The following is a 20,544-nucleotide window of genomic DNA, read 5'->3' as shown; positions in this document are numbered from 1 at the left end:
GAAGACAAAATGTGTGAGTGCATGCATGCGTGTAGTACCTCAAAGCAGAATGTCTTCACTCACTGAGCAGCAGTAGGTTACTCACCCAAGACGCACATTGCAATGACAGTCTCCTCACTTTGTCCAAACATTGTCTCAAGCATGGAAGAAAAGAAAGTCCTCATTGTGTCGTCATCACACAACACAATAACACACAAACATCTTCATATCTGGTTCACTTCGGAAGCTGGCGGCTACATTAGCACCAAGCTAGTAGAGATGCTAACTGACGGCTACGCGGAGGAATAACTGCTCAAAGACGTGTGCTTAGCGTGTTAATAATACTATAGAACAGTGAAAAAACACTTAACAGCTGTATAACAAACTATTAACACATGAGTCGGGTTACTTTAGTGACTCAAATCTTCATATCTGTCTTACTTTGGAAGCTGCAGCTCCATTAGCAGAGGGCGCTAACGTAGCTAACGCTCCCCTCTTAGTTAGTCCCGCCCCTTAACCAATCGTATTATTAGAAATGGGATGGACTCTTGTGAAAGCACCAATCAGATAAATCAAAAACATACAGATGTTTATTTCAACCAAACTATAGAAAACTTATAAAGTAAGGAGGATTTCTACCGCTATATATATTTTTACAGCATGGTTTTTAATACTGTGTGTTTATTTGAGCTCTGGGGCTATTATATTGCGTGTCTTCCCTGTTCTCTCTGCCTCTGTCATGCTCAAACTCTGTCCTATCAATAAAGGTTTGATGACCAAAACATATAACAATACTAGTCATTGAAATGATGCATATAAGCAGTTAAAATCCAATTTAGTCTTGCAGGTGAAAAGACACCTACCACATCCTTACCTACTGGGACTGCACTTTAAAGTGTTGTGAGTGCTTCCCTGCACATTATAGCATGGGTGGCCCCTGAGGGAATTCCACCCCTTAAAATGCATTTGCACGATACACCTTCTCGCACTATTTATAGATCAAATCACACCTCAACTAAGACAAGGAAGGACCTGCAACTATTACTCCGACATTATTTAAATGAGTTATTGTCTCGGGCTCAGGACTGTGCAGAGGACTTATGCTAATGAGTTATTTTAAAGTGTAAATAGGAAATTAAACGCACACTGAATCTTAGAAAGGTCGGACAGTGTCACCCCTGCTTCCTTTGATGAGAATGTATTTAGTCAGGCAGACGCCGCTTTCATGGAAATCTGGGGTGAAGTTCCCCCTGTTCCTGAGAACAAACTAATTAAAACTAGCCAAACTTGTGCGGGTATCAGAAAATTAATTGCTATTAAGTGGGAATTGGAATGTCCCACCATTCATCACGGGATAAATCCTTTCTTCTGTGTCACATTTTAAGATTAATAGACTGAAACAAAACAATTAGGACCAAATTTAAGTGGAGATGCGGCGCTCCTCACTTAAAAAAACTGCCTGTGATCATTGCTGGTAATAACTCATCACATTTCAACAATGTGTGTTCCGGCGCCTGAGAAATTAACACTTTAAAGCTTTGTTGGATTTCAGTAAGAAAACATACAAAGAGCAGAGTCCATCATGAGGCTTTCACTGTTAATCTGGGCTACAACGCTACTGCGGCTATTTGAGTCTGTTTCACATCAGTGTAATTACCTCCACAGAAAGCTGTGCTAATGAAACACTGGGCCTGTCCATTATATCTGTGCTTTAATGGACTATTGTCTATGTTCTCACTGACTAATTAGTGCCACAGCTCTTATAGATCACAACACCGGAGTCTTTGCTGGTCTTTATTAGATGATTTAAATCGCCCTGTCTAGTATGTTAATGTGTGGTGTTGCTGTTTTTTAATGATATTTATTTATTTTATTTGAATAACGTAGAAGCATTTAAAATACTAGAACGGTTTGAACTTGAATAATTTTAGTAGTTGATTATAATTTACCACTTAACTTTACTTTTAAAGTATTTTGACATAATTTATGATTTGTACCCATACAAAAACATTTTCGTTTAATATAATTTACTTAAATTCTCCATATTTAGCATTTCTAAACATGATATAATCAAAATGGCTAATAACACATTGAAATGTGAATACATGTTACTGTGACCCCTCTTGTGGGCCAGACAAGTTAATAAAATAAACATACTAATTTATAATAGTATAAATATACAAATTATAATTAAATATAAGATACAACATTATTATAAATTAATATTTTAAAAATCATTATTATAAAATATGAAGGGATAAAGATATGTTCATATTACTATATTAAAAATATATATATATATCAATCTGAAAAACTGTTAAACTAGTTGAATACTGTTTTTTGAATCCCAAATGATATTTTACCCTTTATATTAAATATGTATGTACTGCTTATAAATGCTTAATTGTGGATTTATGTGTTAAATTGATTATTTCACTGTGTGAATATTAAATAATAGAAGCTGTTCAGTAAGGCATTCTCTTTATTATTTTATTATTTCCTTTTTTATTCCCAGAATAATGATTTCTCTTTATATTTCACAAAGAGAAAAGTTCTGTGCTCTCCTTATATTCCGCTGCAGCCCTCCTTTGCGTTAGCCTCCTTCTCAGGTGGCCCCCAGGTGTGTCTGCGAGGGTTCAACCCCCGTTTTGGACACGGCGTGTATCACCAAGTCATTCTGCCTCGGCTGAACCCTCCCTGGCCATGAGAATTAATGACGCAGCGCCTAACCAGCCATCGCGTCCATAAATCAAGAGGAAATTAGAGGGACAGTCCTGCTACGATCCAGGACGCTCCTCTCTCTGTCTCCCCCGGTTGGCCGATTTATCATTGGCGCTGTGCATTAATAAATACCACTCCCATGAGGCTTTGCAGTGGTGGGACAGCGGCCCGGCAATAAACTGCCTCTCCTAATTCCCCACAAATGGAGCCCGTCTCTCACGCTCATGTGGATTTGTAAAGAAATTTAAACATACCGGGTTTGTCTTAAATAGGAGGATGAATATATGAAATATCTGATTTGAGCTGACAAATCAGACATCACGTGTCTAACTAATGATTGTGTGCGCTCAGGGATTTGTATGTGTTCGTGTTTGCCTCCTTCCCAACACCCCCTTCCCTATAAGAGATTTTTTCCATACAATGACAATGTAAAGAAGGCGTCGCTCTCCAAACAGCCTCACGCTGCAGTTGGAACTCAGGCCTACGTTTTTTTCCAGAACACCACAAGAAACATCCACACACACACACACACTTCCACATCCTCACACTCTGATTACCATGTGAATGGAGCGTTCCGTAATCGTTGGATGTGTCAAACGGGAGATGGAGCATTTACGTTTGGGAGATGGATGGATTGTGGGGGACGTAAATATGGAGGGGGGTTATCGGGGGCTGCGTAAAGCTGGTTTTGTCTGCCTTTATGAAATAACTCAAAATGTTTTATTTCCAAGTCTTGAGTCACAAAGTCCTTGTGTCAGTTCATGCACAAAGCACGACATCCCCTCAGCGCTCCCCCCCACTCCTTCCATCTCCCTCTGTTTTCCCCTGTCTTGTTTGTGACATCTCCATGTGAAAAGACAACAAAAGTCATGTGTTAATCTCCACCCGTGGCTCATTGTACGTGCACAGAGAATGGCTGGGCTGTTTCCGCCTTTTACCTTTTCAAACCCCCTTCTGAGTATTTCCAGTCAACACTGATTGCATTTGAATAACGAGTCAAATTGGACTTGATTAAATATTACCATACAGAGTCAGAGCATTCCTCCAAAATAAAAGGCATGTTTTCTCTCGGGTGAAATGCAAGCAGTGCATCAAGTGACAGCCGAACACGCATTCAGACGAGCCCTTTGTCTGATGATTGACAGAGATGTCACCCGCTCGGGTTAGATTGGGTTAAAGTTTGGATGGAGTCGCTCAGAAAATCACGTAGAAACTGTAGCTCATTTGTAGGAATGCAGCTGAGGGCACGAGGGAGCAGATAAGGCCTCATTTATTGGACATTTTAACCTTTGGCTTCCACAGCAGCAGCCACTTGGCAGCCAATCCTCCTGTAAGTGACTCTAAAAAAAATCTGTTCTCTTCTCTCCTCCTCCTGCAGACTCTCGCTTCTCGAGCCCGAGGCTGCCATCACGGCCCAGCAGGAAGCGCCCCCTGCCCATCTCGCCCCTCTCCGAGCACAGCTTCGACCTGCAGACCATGATTCGCAACTCGCCCAACTCGCTCGTCACCATGCTGAACAACTCGCGCTCCAGCTCCTCCACCAGCGGCTCCTACGGGCACCTCTCTGCAGGAACCATCAGGTAGCACACTGATCTGAATAAGATCATAGCCAGAAAATGATTCATATCGTGTGATCCATCCTGTCCGGAAAGACACGCTTGTGCAGAAAGGTTTTATTCAGGGTATTATAAGCAGCTGATTCTTAAACATTATTGAAAATATTGAAAATATTGCACTTTTTCTTGCCTAAAAAGTTCTCAAATGAAGATCTTTAAAAAAGGGGAGGAGGCCTAACACCAACAATGTCATTTTATAGTTGGTTAGTCTTAGAAAGCTTTGATGCTTGAAAAATGTGATTTTTAAGGTAACAGTGGTCTAATGATTGGAGAAAATCAGGTTGCATTATCAGAAATTAAAAGATCCAGTGTTTCTTGAGCTCGACCCACAATACAAGCTCAAAATCCCGAGTTAACCAGTTCATTTATTTAAATCTGCCCATTCTGAGTGTCCCAATTTTAAGGATTATAAACAAGTAACTGTCAGGGTGTCTTTCAGGAGCTTGTATTGACTGAGGTGTTCATTCAGGGACTCGCATGTGCCGATAATACGTCCACCAGTAGGGTCTCCCTTGGGCGAGTAACGTTGTAAATGACTTTCCCAATATCATTGGTCGTTATTTTCCCATCAAACACACACTCCATCTGGATGTCACCTAACTAACGGTATGATAATGCAGTCTCAGTGGATTCTGCAGAATGTGCGTGAGGGAAAAGGCGTTGGAGCCATTAAGCGCATGTGTGTGTTGTCCGTGTCAAACCCTCGTGTGGGTGACGATCTCCCAGCCAGCGAGTCGGACGGCCTCCCCGGCGGCTCGTGTCAGTCATCCGGGGCCCCTCATGGGAACGTCACATACATCACGCCCTGGAGCCGAAAGAGAAGAAGAGAGAGAGAGAGAGAGTGGGGGGGGAGGAAAGATCCATTGCCCCACCCAACAGCCATTGATCAGCGATCTGTAAGAAGAACCTGATCAATCACGCTGTGTGCTCAGCCACTGTCCCGGTGACAGGACCCAAATAACCAGAGTGATGAGTGATAAGACAAGCGGATGGGCCCCCAAATGTGTCGCGGCCCATTGATTTCCACTCGGCTCATAATAAGATCGGCAGACGTATGGGTCGCGGCGAGAGAGCGAGGCGTCAGGGGGTCGGGATGAATGGAGGCCCGCTGCCCCCCCCCCCCACAGATCTGTGTCTATGTGGCGGCTCACCTGTGGTTGCACGGAGCCCAGAGGAGTTTCAGTTTAAACCAACTCGGCACAGGATGAGGGTAAATAAACTGAGGAAACAGGAACATCACTCCAGCCTTTTTTACAAGGCCGTGCGACACACTCCGGATTGTTTATCATCTGTATCATTTGCCCAGTGGAAGTATGACACACTGCCTTACACAGACCACATGATAATTCACAGTGTGTTAACAAGCTGAACATTCATTGGCAGGGATTTGCCGGCAGCCCCGTGGTTCCAGCATTACCACACCATCTCCTGTCAGATTGTCCTCGGGGATGCGGAGCTATCCAGAACAATCCATTTATTCACTGTCTTTTCCACTTGTTTTGCCTGGTTTCCTTTGCAACTGATATCTTAGTGAAGTTTTAACGATTATTTCCATCCTATTCAACCGGTTTTCCGTTTTTCTCTCCCCTCTCCAGCCCAGCGTTGAGCTTCGCCTACCCTTCGACCCCGGTGGCCTTGCACATGCACCAGCAACTGCTCGGTCGCCAGCCGGGCCTCGTGGGATCTGCGTTCGGCCACAGCCCGCCCCTCATGCATCCGACGCCAGCCTTCGCCACCCAGCGGCCCGTGCCTGGCATCCCTCCCTCCGGGCTGAGTGCTAGCGAGCGCTCAGCCATCTCCAACGACTCCTCGCAGGTGAGCGCGTCGGCCTGTGCGATTCATCATCACGGGTAATAGATAGCGGCGTCTCATGCCAACCACATCTCGGAGAAGTGCAGCGAGCTAGCGCGGCGTACAGGCAGGACCCCCCCTCCACGCGCGCATCTCCTGGGAGTTTCCTCCGACTTGTGTTGTCTCTTGTTTTTTCGTACTGCCGAGCACGACCCAGAATGTGCCTGCAGCAAACAACAAGGGGCTTGTTAGCATAGAATCCCACTGCTGACTCCATTAATCACTGGAGAGAGAGCAGGGATATAGAGAGGGGATATTGACATGGATGGATGGATCCAAAGGGGATTTTTCTCTCTTTCCTCAACCCTTACTCAATGTGCGGGCCCACGTTTGAGCTGAATATTCAGTCTATATTACCTTCTTCCCTGCTGGTTCTCATTGCTTGAATTTTGTGTGATCAAAAATGAGGCCTCATTCAAATGGGCTGAGCCAAAATTGCCTTTTTCCTCCCTCTGAACTGACAGAATATTGCTTTGGGGCCACGTCTGAGTCTCACGAAAAAATAACAGAGTGAATATGTCACGTTGTATTATGGGATGCAAAAACGATCAAGCTTTTCCAGGAAACAAAAAGAAAAAAGCGTGTTTTTCCTTTTTTATAACTTTAAAATGCACATGTTAACTCTTTTTATAATAGAGTGAACTCCGTGTGTAACAAGAACTCCCCCAAGGGCCTTTTTAAACCAGGGCCAAAGTCAGGTCATGGTTTCATGAGTTTGTTTTAATTGCACTGATTAGGGCAGCTAATGTGAATTGCATAGTTTTTAATTAGCGTAAAGCTCCTGGCTGGGACTGAGGATAAAGAATCATTATAGTTCAGCTACAGTTGTTTTGTCTGGCTGATTAAGGTGCTGATTGACTTATGAGGCTCTTTGCATTTTTAATAATGCCATAAAACAAACACAACAATCAGGAAATTAAAAACAAAATAAACTCTACAGTCAGAATGATGAAGTTGTGATTTGACAAATATTTGTTTCCGTTTTTTTCCCGCAGACGAAACCCACGAGTGAATCTGCAGTGAGCAGCACCGGAGACCCGATGCACCACAAGCGCTCCAAAATGAAGCCGGAGGAAGAGATGCCGAGCCCGGGTGCAGTGAGCGTGCAGGTGAGGGTTGCCTCCATTTAATAATAGAAATAAAACGTATTGTACCCGAGACATTTCACAGCTACCTGGCAAGAATTAGTTGTTTGGTAATCCCGGAATGAACCAGTTTATTTTTATACTTTTTTCCACCACGGTAAGAAGCTCATACAACAACTGGTCACCTGCCAAAATGGCTGCAACAATACACAAGCTTATACCGTGTGTCATTTATTTACATTCGCCGCAGCTGGTTTCTCTCTCTCCCTGCTCTTACCACCGAAAACAATCCATTGATCTTTAGGACACTACGAGGAAATTGTCTTTACCCTAAAGTGGCTGTAAAAAAAATTAAAGAGTAAGTGTTTGCATGTGCAGGAAAGAAAACGCCCAAACCTTATTAGAGTCGATATTCAGCGGCAGCCTGAGGTATGTGAGGTGGAGGCTGCAGGACGAGGCCACACCAGCTCCCTGCGCTAACTGTGACAGTGAAATATGTCCCAGCTAATAGAGCAACCTACAGCAGGAAGAGGGGGTTAGGTTCCTCAAACACTTGGGCCTGGTCCCGTCGTATAACAACCCCCCCCCTCTTAAAGAAAGAATACAGAGCGGTGCTTTCAGCGCTACATTTCCGCTCTCCGCACCTTTCTCCCCGACAGCCAAACAAGGCCAGATTCACAGGGTCACTGCGGCTGAGACCTGGAACCAAATCATCTGTGGCTGCGCGGTGAATGAATTACTTTTATGGCACATTTGGATGTGCTGATATTGGGGAGAGGAAGCCAGTTTCCTGTAGCTCTCATAGCCAGTTTATTAACTCCACCAAAGAGGTGGTTTTCACTCCAGTCATGTTCCTCGGTTTATTTGTTTTCAGGATTACACAGAAACTACTAAACCGATTTCCACCAAACTTGATGGAGGGATAAGCTCTAAAAAAAATTGGTGGATGCAGAGTAAAGGGCGTCTCTGGGACTTTCTTTAACTATGTTGCATGCTGAATCTTTTTGTTTTTCCTTCACTTCTTCAGGACCATCCTGATGGTATGACCCTGGTGAAGGAGGAGGGAGACAAGGACGAGAGCAAACAGGAGCCGGAGCTGGTCTACGAGACAAACTGCCACTGGGAGAACTGCTGCCGCGAGTTCGACACACAGGAGCAGCTCGTACAAGTGAGTAACACAATTTATTTCTACTGTGCGTTATCACACTCAGAGACGTCATTCAATGTTTTAACACAAATATCAGAAGGATAAAAATCACACATCAGGATCACAAATAACACTGAGAAGAATAGAAAATTAAAAAACTGAATATAAAGCACAAAAACTGAATAAAAGCACAAATTATAAAACAGGTGATATCTTATTAAAAGTTCAGGATTAGATAATAAAGTAAAGGCACTTGAAAATAGAGAAGTTTTTAAAGCAGGTTATTGTTGGAGCAGATACAAATAAATAAATCATGGCCTAAAGTTCAGCTTTAAAAACGGATTTAGGATTTAAATATATTTTTAATTTTAAACTCTCTTTTTGGATTCATCTCTTACTCTATGTGCACACCCGACCCCGGTTGTTCTCCAGGACCGGAGCTGGTTTTACAGAAGAGACACGACAGGTTGTTTGAATCGCTCTCCCCGGTGCAGCTCTGACACCAAACCGTCATTGTGTGTTTTGCTTTCTGTGCTGTGAGAGTTGTTCACACTCGCAACATCCCAGCACCATCAACAGCAGCTGCACTTCTCCTCACAATGGACAGCCAGCGGTCAGAGTCCGAGCTGCACACATCCACCGATACAGCCTCCGGATTCCTGATTGGTTGCGGGGGCGGTGGTAATGGGGCTCAGAGGCTGCAGAGCACATCTCACAGCTGAACGCCACAAACCGATTCGGTGGGTTAAGCCTCCCAGAGTCGGGGACGTGAGCTTTGTGGCCGACTCTGGTCCGGCCCCTCGTCCGGCCTCTTATCAGAGGGCTCACACAGCCCGGGAGATGGATGGCTCTCATCACACTGCGCCCGAGGGTTCACTGTTAAGCTAAATATTAATGACTTTATGGTGGTGTCGCCCCCACGATGGCTACTTACACTGACGCTATTAGCTCTGCTGTGCTCTGTGGCGGCCTGTGACCCGCTCGGCCCGTCAGCCGAAGTTGGAGAGGTGGTGAAAATACACCAATATGATGCTGTGAACAAGGGATGCTTGGAGCGCACACACACACACACACACACACACACACACACACGTATATATACATGAAACACACATCACCACACATCTGATAGAAAGATCCTCAGCTCTCCACAGCTGTCTACTTGCCGTCTTGACATTGCAATCCTCAGCTGCGGTGGTAACCCCTATCTATAATTGATATCCTCAGCGCGGAATGGGCTGCCTCCCGTGTTTGAAGGGCTCGGCTCAAAGGTTGAGGATCTTGACAACTTCTTGCCCCTGTTTCAGGGGGCGGGATGAGTTAAGGTGGTGGGGGGGAGGAGGAAGGCTTCTTAATGGAGGGGAGAGCTGATCCTGCCTCTAGTGTAGTCGCACCAGGTGGCCGACCGAACAAAGCCGCGTCCTCTCGTTCCTCCACGTACACCCGGCCTGTAACCTTGCAGAGACGCACTTATCATTATCAGATTGCCGTGCAACAAAATCCTTATTAGTTTTCCATTTCTCCATCTTGGAATTGTTTCATTTCCGCGGCATTTGACTTTCTGATATAATTTTTTTTTGCATTGTATTTTCTCATTTTCTATGCACATGCAGATATGCAGAGAGACGCCAATAAAAAGTCCTCGCCTACAGAATCCCTGCCCTCTAATTCAGCAGAGCGGACGGGAAAATGCTCTTATCTCTCCACACCCCCACCCCACTCAGTAATAGGATAAGTACAGTATTTGGACCACAGTGGCTCTCCTCGCACACTGGGAGGGGTTTGGGGGGGGGGGTTGGATTCTCATATAACCAAACAATGGAGCGTCCCTTCCCCCCCGTACTTGTCTTCTGAAATAGCTTCGGGGGAAAAAAAACACGATAAGACTTTTTTTTTTTAAAAGTCAGTTTCTCCTTGGTTGTAGCCATTTTTTCGCTTTAGTACAAAGTTAAACACAGACTCACAATCTGCTGTAGTTAAACAATGTGTGTTGAGTTTTGACAGTCGTGAAAACAAGGCTCTCTGAAGTATTTGAAGTGTCTCTAATTCAAATATCCCCCTTTGTCTTTGTGGCTGGCCTAATTTTAGAATTAAGCCTGCACGCCACCCTCATCGTGTACCACCTTGTTCAGAAAAGCTCCTGCCGCGCTCTTGATGCATATTTTTACATCCTCAAACACGCTCCCACCATGACACGCCACGGCGTTCCTTTATCATCCGCGTTTAAGCGCCCTCGGTGCAGCCGATAAGATAAACATCAGATCTGTGCAATTTAGCTCACTTATCTGTGCTACCCAGTCAGCAAAAGCGAGGCGGGTGTCAATTTTAGTTTGCTGTATTTATTTCATTTATTACATTTCAACTCTGCACCTCTCTATCTCCCTCTCCACTCAGCTCCACATTCTTTTGCTCCCCCCCCCCCCCTTTTTTTTTTTTGGGTACAAACCTCCCTCTCTCTCTCTCATTTCTCTTTCATTTTCTCTCCCTCCTCTCTTTGCCCTCGGAGGGAGCACTTTTAAAGATAAGGCCTGGTGGCTTCTTTAATGTCTCTCTTCTGAAGTGGGCTTTTTTCACTGGGGTTTGTCGCCGGAGAGGCCAACCCCACACTCTCATAATTCCCTAATATGGCCTCGCTCAACAATCTTTTGGTATTTTCCGATTGATCTATTACGGATACTTTGCTGCGGAAATACCTGCAAGGCAGTGACGCATGTTCACCACTGCAGTGTGGTGACAAAGTTCAAGTGAGCCGTGTTGTCCTCTGTGTGGTGAAGCATTCTTTTAGATAGAAGTGGCCGTAGAGTCACTTGTTATAAGGGGACCTTAAATAATCAGGTCCAGTGTCATGAAAGGTGATCAAGTTTGAATTAAAGCCTAAAATCAGTTATTTCCTTTTATTTGTTGACTATAAATTAACAGTTCACTTATCTAAGGGAAGTTCGGAGTCCAGGTTGTGTCGTGTCATCGTGAGCTGACTGGTTTTGGCGGACGTTGAAGACGACATGCTGGGTGTGATGGGTTGGCGGTCTGTCTGTGTGTGTTCTGACAGCTCATCAGGCCGTTTCCGACCCACCGCAGTCTCACTGACTGTTCCAGGTCATCTCAATAGGTGGCGTTGTGACGTCCTTGTCCTTGCTCTCCCCGCACGCAGCCCTGCTGAGGCGGCGGCTGTGCGCCTCCCCGGTGTTGCGGTGAGATAAACGCGGGTGCAGTCTAAAGGCGCCCCCCCCCCCCCTCTGGCTGCTGGCGCAGGCCTTTAATTGGTAAAATGCAGATTTTTTTTGATCAGGAGAAGGATTAGGCCCCTTATCTGTCTCGAGTATCTTACTCTAAGATGAAAAGACTGTGCTGAATTACACATGCCAATTCTAGCTCCCTGCCCCCTGCTCGCTCACGCACTTACTCTCATCCTCCCCCCTTCCTTCCCTCACTCACTCAATCTTTCCCCCTTTTACTCACTCCCTCCCTCCCTCCCTCCCTCCCTCCCTACTTTGCCTTTTTCATGCTGTTTTTCCCCTCTCTTTACACAAAGCACTTCAGCAACTGACATCACAAAAGAGCATATGATTTATTAGGCAGTGTTTGATAAAGCTAAACGGTGTTGCGGGTCCCACAGCTTAGTGAAATTGCCTTGTAAACAGGCCCTCTTTTCATGCACGCTTGCATTCTAATGCACCAGGGCTGTGTCCCAGAGAGGGTTTGATAAGGAGACACGGAGATGGATACTGAAGTGGGAAAACGCTGGGAAATAAAAGCGAAAACAAACAAAAAGATAGGATTCAGTGTATTACAGGAATGGAGAGGGATGCTGGGGGAGAGGGACAGGAAATAATTTGAAATCAGAAGCACTGATTTATCTTTTTTAGAAAATGTACAAATACGAATACAAGCAGAAAATAGTTTGTGTGTTTTTTTCTTCAGTGCTGTAAATGTTTATGGATGTTTTTACCATACACCTAAACAGCAGGGGTCTGGACCAAGAAAACAGTGTCTGCACCTGTGTGTGTGTTTGTGTGTGTGTGTGTCTTCCGTGTCCCATGTGTCCATGTCGCCCGGCGCTCCCTGTCGTGCGACTCCCACCTAAATCCATCTTGGTGGCGTTTTTACAGTTGTTGGCCGATAAGCTGGCAGGGGGAAGATGAATAACCTGCCGCGCCGCCGCTATCAGCACCTGTTTGTCGATTTAGCCGGCCAACGGGGCCTGTCTGCTCAGCATGGAGATTATTGATTCAATAAAAATTGCCATTAGATCATGCCATTAGGTTCCTCGGCGGCCCCTCTCCCCGTGCTGTCTGCCCCCCCCCCCCCCCCCCCCTGTCAGCTCAGAGGCTCATGCATCACACCCGTCAACCACCTCCTTCATTTGTACAAACAGGGTGCGAGTGTGTATCCATCTGTGTGTGTGTGTGTGTGCTTACACTGCGTGCGTGAGTGAACTTGTGTTGTGCCAGCCACCGGCGTGATCCAGCACCAGGGCGCTCTCCCCATCGCTCTCAGCCAGCGGATATTGAACGCTGCTCACAACAGACCGATCGCTTGCCACAGGGATTCCCTCACGGAGAGGGAGAGGACGAGTCAGGTTGTTCTGAGGCTCCGACCGCGGTGGTGGAGGAGATCAATCTTGGGGAAACTTCACTAATGTCCGTGGTCATCCAGTCCCCAATCATTTCCCATGGAATTAGTCTTGTTTTGTCACTTTAGAATTAAAAAAATGTCAAGCGAGACTAATGGCGGTCCTTTGCGGATATATTAGTGTCAGTATTTCTCTGTGCTTTCGCTGTCGCACCCTGTTGTTACTGCGCTGACTCATTTGTCGAATTCTCCTCCTTTAGTGCTACTAGGGGGGGGGGAGGGGTGAGAGCGGCTGTTTTGTACTTAGAAGAGACTCTCGGGTCAAAACGTCTTGAAGATTAAAAGCAGGGTGGTTTCTGCTGGATGCCAGGGTCACGGTTCTATGTGGGGTCGTGACCCGGCCGTTGGGCAGGGGAGCGGGAAGGTACAAAGATGGGATTGTGAGAGCAGTGTCATGCCTGGAGGGGAACTGACCCTGGATGCTTTATGGGCTTTGGTTCCCGCCGCATGTTTTGAAGCTCGACAATCTTGCGAGTAAGTGCTCACAGAAAGCACGTTTCCCCCCCGATATTTAACAGCAGTCAAAGTCAAGTCTCTGTTTATCTCCCCTCCATCTCTCCTGTTGCCTCTTCATTCACCCTCGAGGTAAAAAGATTCTTCTCCGCTGCTCAGGAATGTAATAATACCGGTTTCTTTAGGTCAGGATATTGTGTCTGTCTCCCTGGGTTTAAATTGCTCTCCGAGAGGCACTTCAGAGGCCACCACACAGTGTTGTCTATGAAAGAGAGCCAGATGTTGACTCCATCCCCAGAGGGGTCTACGTCTGGATGTGTGTTTTTTTTTTTTTCCTTTTCAACCTCCCTCATTCCTCTGTAACATCCACCATTTACCCCGTTTTTACGAGACTGTTTGCGAGAGAAGAAGAAGAAAGATGGAGGGAGAGGGGGTCAGCGCAGGAGAAGAGGGTGGCGCTCACAAATATAATGCTTGGCTGGAGTTGTAAAGCCCTCACATTTCAGATGCCTCAGCTGAACTTTAGTTTTTTTTCGCCCCTATCTCCGCCCCTCCCTCCCACCTCCCCTGCCTCCTAAGCCTCAGATTGGAAGATGCCACGGCAGCACAACTGTCAGCACTTGTCATGGAGGGGCGAGGAACCCGACGCTATGCGAAGTGACAGGGTTGTATTTGAAAATCCCGGTCAGGTCGGACAGCGAGGCTCACACGTCTGCCTTCTTTTCCTCTGCCTTTGGGAAGAATCTCTGCAGAGCAAGGGAGGAAAAAAGAAAAGAGGGAGAGATTTAAGAAAAGATGTGATGGAAGAAATTAAAAGAACCACATGCAAAGGACTGAAAAAACAGGAAAAGAAAAGTCATATTTGTCTTTATACAGGGCAAAACATTCCCTCGAGCTGAACATCAGTTTGAAGCCAAATGACATCGCACTCATTCTTGTGCACGAACACAGCAGAGAGAGCTTTTAACAATGCAGGAGTTTAACTTTCCTTATCTTTCTTTTCTAGCACATCAACAACGACCACATCCACGGGGAAAAGAAGGAGTTCGTGTGCCGGTGGGAGGAATGCTCTCGAGAGCAGAAACCCTTCAAGGCTCAGTACATGCTGGTGGTCCACATGCGCAGGCATACCGGGGAAAAGCCGCACAAGTGCACGGTAAGCATCCTCCTGTTCGAGCAGTGGACTTCATTTGTTTGCAGATCACAAAGCTGTTTTGCATCAACCTGCTGATGCTCCTCTGCTCTGTCTCCCTGCAGTTCGAGGGCTGCAGCAAGGCCTACTCCCGTCTGGAAAACCTTAAGACTCACTTACGCTCCCACACTGGAGAGAAACCATATGTGTGTGAGCACGAGGGCTGCAACAAGGCCTTCTCCAACGCCTCCGATCGGGCAAAACATCAGAATCGCACACACTCCAATGAGGTAATGACAAAACAACTTCAGAATTAAACCAATACAGCGCCTGTTCCAAACCTGCCTGTTAGTTTGGCCTGTGGTGATGCTGGTTGCAGCTTTACTTTCTGAAACTGCAAAAAGTGACCTGCAGGACTTGAGCCACGGCAAATAAAGACCCAATCCAACGGTGCAGTTCCTTGGGCCCTTAACAATAGTCAAGTGTGAAGCCGATTTGATTGATAGATGTTTACATGCTCCTCATCCTCTCATCTTCGTCTGTTCATTTTTTCAGAAACCGTACGTGTGCAAAATCCCCGGCTGCACCAAGCGCTACACAGACCCCAGCTCCCTGCGCAAGCACGTGAAGACGGTGCACGGGCCGGAGGCGCACGTCACCAAGAAGCAGCGTGGAGATTACCCGCGCCCTCCGCCCCAGCCGCGGGAGCCAGGGAGCAACGGCCAGGGCAGGTCGCCGGGGTCACTGCCCCTGGGCGGGTACACGGACCAAAGGGAGTACAACCACGCTACCTCAAAACAAGACGACTGTCTGCAGGTCAAGTCCATCAAGACAGAGAAGCCAATGGTGAGACTTCATTTCGTCCTGACTCTCAAACCTTTAACATTAATATCTCCTTTAATACTTTTACAACTAATTTCTTTACATAGTAATCTGAGTATTTCTGTTAACACTGAATTGAGGGCATGCACATTAACCCCTGACGTCTTCTAACGAGTAAATCTTTTCTTCTGTTCAATGCTTTCGCATGCTCCTCCCTTTCTTTCTAAGGACAGTGGGTAATCAGGTGAGATAGGTGTCCCTTCACAATCTGTAAAGTCTTCTTCACTTCTTCTCATCCTCTGACATCTGCATGACACTTTTTACTCAAATGCTCTTTAAGATGTGTTGCTGTCGTTGGTTTCCTTCATCCTTCACGTTCATGAAATCTACAAAAGTCGATGCATTTCTCTCTGGACTGTGAGCCATTTCAAAAATGTCTGATAACGTCAAGGGCTCCACTGTGCAGCCAAATCCACTCAAAAGGAAATTTAAACACTGCCTACGCTCGATGCCAAAAAAAGTGCATCATAGTTTCTAGGATTCAGTAAACAACCTAATTAGGCACCAGCCAGTCTCACAAGAGGCCTCTATCCTATTTGTTAAACCTCTGAAAACTAAGCAAAGCATGATTTTCTCTTTAGGAGCATTTTTTCAAACATCCCCAGTGGATCACAGGAGGAGGCATTACTCACGTCCCAGTAATGTGCAAAACTGTGTTGAGCAAACTCCTTGTTTTTCCCGAGGTCGACACGAATAATTATCATTTTCTGTCGTCATATGAAATGCATCCTTCAAAGCATTACATTGTATGATTGTTTGTGACATAAGACACAGTATATATAACTTTCCCTGTGTTACAAATCTAGGTGATTATCCTCATTTTGTATTTCTTTTCTTTCTCTCCCCTCTTCTCCCGATCTTTCGTTCTTTATCCGCGTCCGTCAGACGTCTCAGCCAAGCCCTGGCGGTCAGTCTACATGCAGCAGTGACCAGTCCCCCGTCAGCACCTATCCCTACAGTGGAGTCCAGCTTGCTGTGAGCGCCGGACGCTCGCCAGGGGAGGGGCTGGAGGAGGACGAGGAGAGGGAGGACAACGAGGAGGTGGGAGAGGAGGAGTGCGAGTGCGAGCGGGCCCCCATCATGGACTCCACGGTCTCAACGGCCACCGCGGCCATGCTGACCCTGCAGGCAAGGCGAAGCGTCGGCCGCCCCGTGCGCTGGATGGAGCACATCAAGATGGAGAGGCTGAAGCAAGTGAACGGAGCACTGCCCAGGCTGGGGCCCCTGTCCCCTACACCGCCCCCAAAAGGCTCCACGTTGCCCACCATCCTGGGGAAGGGTAAAAACTAACTTTTACAACTTTTTCCATTTGATTTGGTTGAATTCCTTAAATCTGAGGGTCCAGGAGGGTATGTAGAGTTTTACTTTGGCCCACAGCCCTGACAAAATGCTCATAGTAGCCCATTTGACACAGAGAGCTCAGGCGGGCATGTTCCAGTGAAAAAACACCTGCTCACCAGATTTACACATCACCAGAAATATGTGTAACATGACATTTGGAAAAAGGAATTATCCAGAACACCATCTTGTCTTTCTTGGCTGAAGCATTCAGGGCAAAACAAAGGCTTAAAATGTATTTTATGCTGGAAAATGGTATCAAACCCATATCAAGCTGTGTATCATATCAGGGGGAAGAGCATGTAACAGTGTTTCATGGCTGAGTGCTGCCAGTTGTCTGTGGTAACATCTGTTTTCAGCGATCTCTCTGCACTTGAACGTAACTTATTCGTCTTCTTCCCTCTCACCCTCCTGTTATCTCTCTTTTAACCACATCATTTCCTTGCTCCCTCTATCTATATGCATGTTGGCTTCATTTACATTTTTCCCTCTCTGTGTTTCTCATCAGGATCCTGTCTGGGCAGGCAGTCGGGGGTGTCTGCTCCTCAGCCACCCGTTCATGCTGAGCTGGGAACCACAGAGCTGACAGTGCTCAATTTGCTCCGGGACCGGCGTGACAGCAGCGGCAGCGCGACCAGCTCGGCCTATCTGAGCAGCAGCCGACGCTCCTCTGGCATCTCCCCCTGCTTCTCCAGCCGACGCTCCAGCCAGGCTTCCCAGAACGAGGGCACCATGGCAGCCACCCACCACCGCCGCCTCCACAACCTCAGCTCCACCGACTCTTACGACCCAATCTCCACTGATGCCTCCCGCCGGTCCAGCGAGGCTAGCCAGTACGGAGGTGGGGTAGGAGGCGGGGGTGGAGGGCTATTCTCATATGGGGGCTGTGGAGGTGTAGGAGGAGTGGGCATAGGAGGAGGAGCTGGCTCACGGGGGATGCTCACTTTAACCCCAGCACAGCACTACCACCTGAAAGCCAAGTATGCAGCGGCAACTGGTGGCCCACCCCCCACGCCTCTGCCCAACATGGAACGCATGAGCTTGAAGACTCGCATGGCCATGATGGATGATGGTGGGAGCAACCACTGTTTGCCACCTCTAGTCCGGCCACATCAGTGCGGCGATGGCACCAACGGGTACACCAATGGGTACATGGGACACACAGGGTACAGGAGGAGGGTCCTCTATCCTGGTGAGGGGCCACTGAATGGGAACCGCAGGGCCAGCGACCCGGTCCGGACGCAGGCTCCTGATATGTGCAATCTGCCCCCGGTGCAACGTTTCAACAGCCTTAACAACCTCCACCCTCTTCCCCCTCTGTCTCATCAGTCTACGCCCGAGACGCGTAACTTAAGCCTACAGAACTACACTCGCTCCGAGGGCAACCTGCAGAGAGGTCTGCAGCACTCCCCGTACACTCCCAGCATCGCAGAGCATGCCGCCTTAGAGGCCCTGGCCATGGAGGATGACAGCGAGGCCGGCCTGTTGCTTGAGGATGAGGATATGTTGCCAGATGACCTTGTGCAGTATCTCCACTCCCAGGTGGATGGCGGCTCCTACATGCACATCGAGGACCAAATAGCTTCTAACCAAAGGGACGCTTCACATCCATCTGCGGAGGAGATGGACCAGATCCAGACATCAGCGTTGAATTTAGCCTTCCCTGGGTGCCATAGTCTCCAGCAGCAGCAGCAGCAGATGGCAGAAAGGAGGAGCCCCAGTAAGCTTCCCATCCAGTGGAATGAAGTGAGCTCCGGTAGTGCTGACAGGTCTCCTCAGAGGGCACCAAACCATCACTCCCAGTGTGGAAGGTGGTCGGGCACAGAACAGAACGTATCTGCACCTTTTGGTAGGTTTGGAAACATGGTAGTTCAGCAGCAAGCGCCCCTTGATTTCCAGAACAGCTGTTCCCAAGCAAATCCGCCCCAGAGTGCTTACTGCAGCCCCACGGTGAAGCTGGAGAATCAGCGTAACTCCTGCATGAGAGGAACTAGTCACAACTCCGCCAACATCTTTGGGAGGCCGAACTTCTCACAGACTGTGGATGAGCCTCTTCTGGAGGGCTTCAAACAGCAAGTCTCTACTGGAGCTCAGAAACAGAGCCACTTCGAGCAGAACCACAACAGCAGCACCTCTTGTCAGGTTGGGAACCACCTCAACCTCAGCAGGGGCTCCATGGACAACCTCCACGGCCTCTCCCAGGGAGCCACCCTTCAGCACAGTCGGCAGGTCCATGTCCCTCGCCCTCCGATGAACAGTTACAGGAACATGGTCCGGACCCAGCAGTACCTCAATGCCGAGAGCGCCAATGAAATCCAGGCGAACCTCAACCAGCAGCAACAACTGCAGAGGAGCGGGGACCACTGCTCCCTGGCACATCAGGTATCTGGGCTGAAGCTGGAGGCCCCAGATCATGGATACTTAGACCAGGTGAATGGTGACTGCCTCTCTTATGAAGCAGCGGATCACAAGGCGTCCTCCTTCCCTGTCCTGGAGGACCAGTGCCTGCTGGACTCCATGGCTGAGTCGGCGAGACAAGGTGGCAACTCAGCGGCTCTTCTCTCCCCCGGCGCAGACCAGGTGACCAGCACGGTGGGTGGCAGTGTGCCCGGTGTGCTGGACGAGGGGGTGAGCCTGGACTTTGGTGTCATGCTGGAGGATGGCTTCGATCAGGGCAGCTTGGTGTCGGGGGTGTTGAGTCCCTCCATCTTTCAGGGTCTGTCCAGGACCTCGTCACGCCTGACCACGCCGCGAGCGTCCGCCACCTTCCACAGCGTCGCCCCCGGCCTCAACAACATGGCCATCGGAGACATGAGCTCTCTCCTCACCACGCTGGCCGAGGAGAGCAAGTTCCTGGCCATCATGCAGTAGCTGCTCTCTCTCTCTCTCGCTCTCTCTGCTTTCTCCTCTGTTCGGAAAAATGGGAAAAAAAGGAAGAGAAGAACTCTGGTGTATGTGAAGATGAAGACAAAAGTGGCAATTATGAGAACTTTATTATGTACGTAAAATGTTCGGAAATAGGCAGACGCCAAAACTCATTTATTTTGTCAAAAAAAAAGAAGAAAAAAAAGAAATCATCCCGTGAAGAAATGGGATGTGTCACAATTATGTATAGTTAAATAGTTATATTCCTTTTGTGGAATGAAGGCTATTTTTGGAAGCCCTTCTCTTGTTATGACTATGTGATGGGGAGCAACAGCTCACGTCTTTAAAACAACAGTATTCCGTGTATTGTCACTGTTTTTGCTGTACACACTGTTGGTCAAAACAAATGCATGCGTTTAAAGGTTAAACATTGACACTGTCTAAACACGTACATATAGACGAGCCCATGTGCCAAGTATCTACAGTTCTGATCCCCACAGGTACAGAAGCTCTAAATCTAGCAGCTGAGACACGGGTCACTACATGAACAGGCCCCGATGAGAGACTTTATATATCATACCTTTTAAGAAGTGGTATATTTACATTTGTTGTCCTTTCGTTTTGTACGTTGCTTTTTGTGAATCTGTAAATGTTCCAGTGCTTTTACCAACTTCTACCAAGTGGTCCCCCCCCCGACGGTATCGAGTCCAATAATTGGACGCGACATTTCAAGACGCCGTAGATAGTCGTCTCCTTGATATATCTAAATGATGTAAGGTACTCACAAGTGTATATAACAGTGTTTTTTTATATTGTTTGTGATAATCTGATTTTGTTTTTTTT

At 47.4% G+C, this 20,544-nt stretch overlaps 1 protein-coding gene across 1 annotated transcript in view; it reads left to right on the top strand.

The window, feature by feature from the left end:
* gli3 (GLI family zinc finger 3) overlaps positions 1-20,538 on the top strand; it is an 89,479-nt gene extending 68,941 nt beyond the window's left edge. The window contains exons 7-15 of the mRNA XM_062379956.1: positions 4,079-4,280; positions 5,912-6,131; positions 7,163-7,276; positions 8,280-8,420; positions 14,491-14,640; positions 14,742-14,906; positions 15,172-15,462; positions 16,384-16,777; positions 17,345-20,538. Of these exons, the coding sequence (XP_062235940.1) occupies positions 4,079-4,280; positions 5,912-6,131; positions 7,163-7,276; positions 8,280-8,420; positions 14,491-14,640; positions 14,742-14,906; positions 15,172-15,462; positions 16,384-16,777; positions 17,345-19,707 (4,040 nt within the window). The 3' untranslated portion in view covers positions 19,708-20,538. The remainder of the gene's footprint in view (positions 1-4,078; positions 4,281-5,911; positions 6,132-7,162; positions 7,277-8,279; positions 8,421-14,490; positions 14,641-14,741; positions 14,907-15,171; positions 15,463-16,383; positions 16,778-17,344) is intronic.
* Positions 20,539-20,544: the final 6 nt, after the last annotated feature.

Source organism: Platichthys flesus, chromosome 21 (assembly GCF_949316205.1).
Source record: "Platichthys flesus chromosome 21, fPlaFle2.1, whole genome shotgun sequence".
Taxonomy (NCBI): Eukaryota; Metazoa; Chordata; class Actinopteri; order Pleuronectiformes; family Pleuronectidae; genus Platichthys; species Platichthys flesus.
This window is presented reverse-complemented; position numbering and strand designations above follow the sequence as displayed.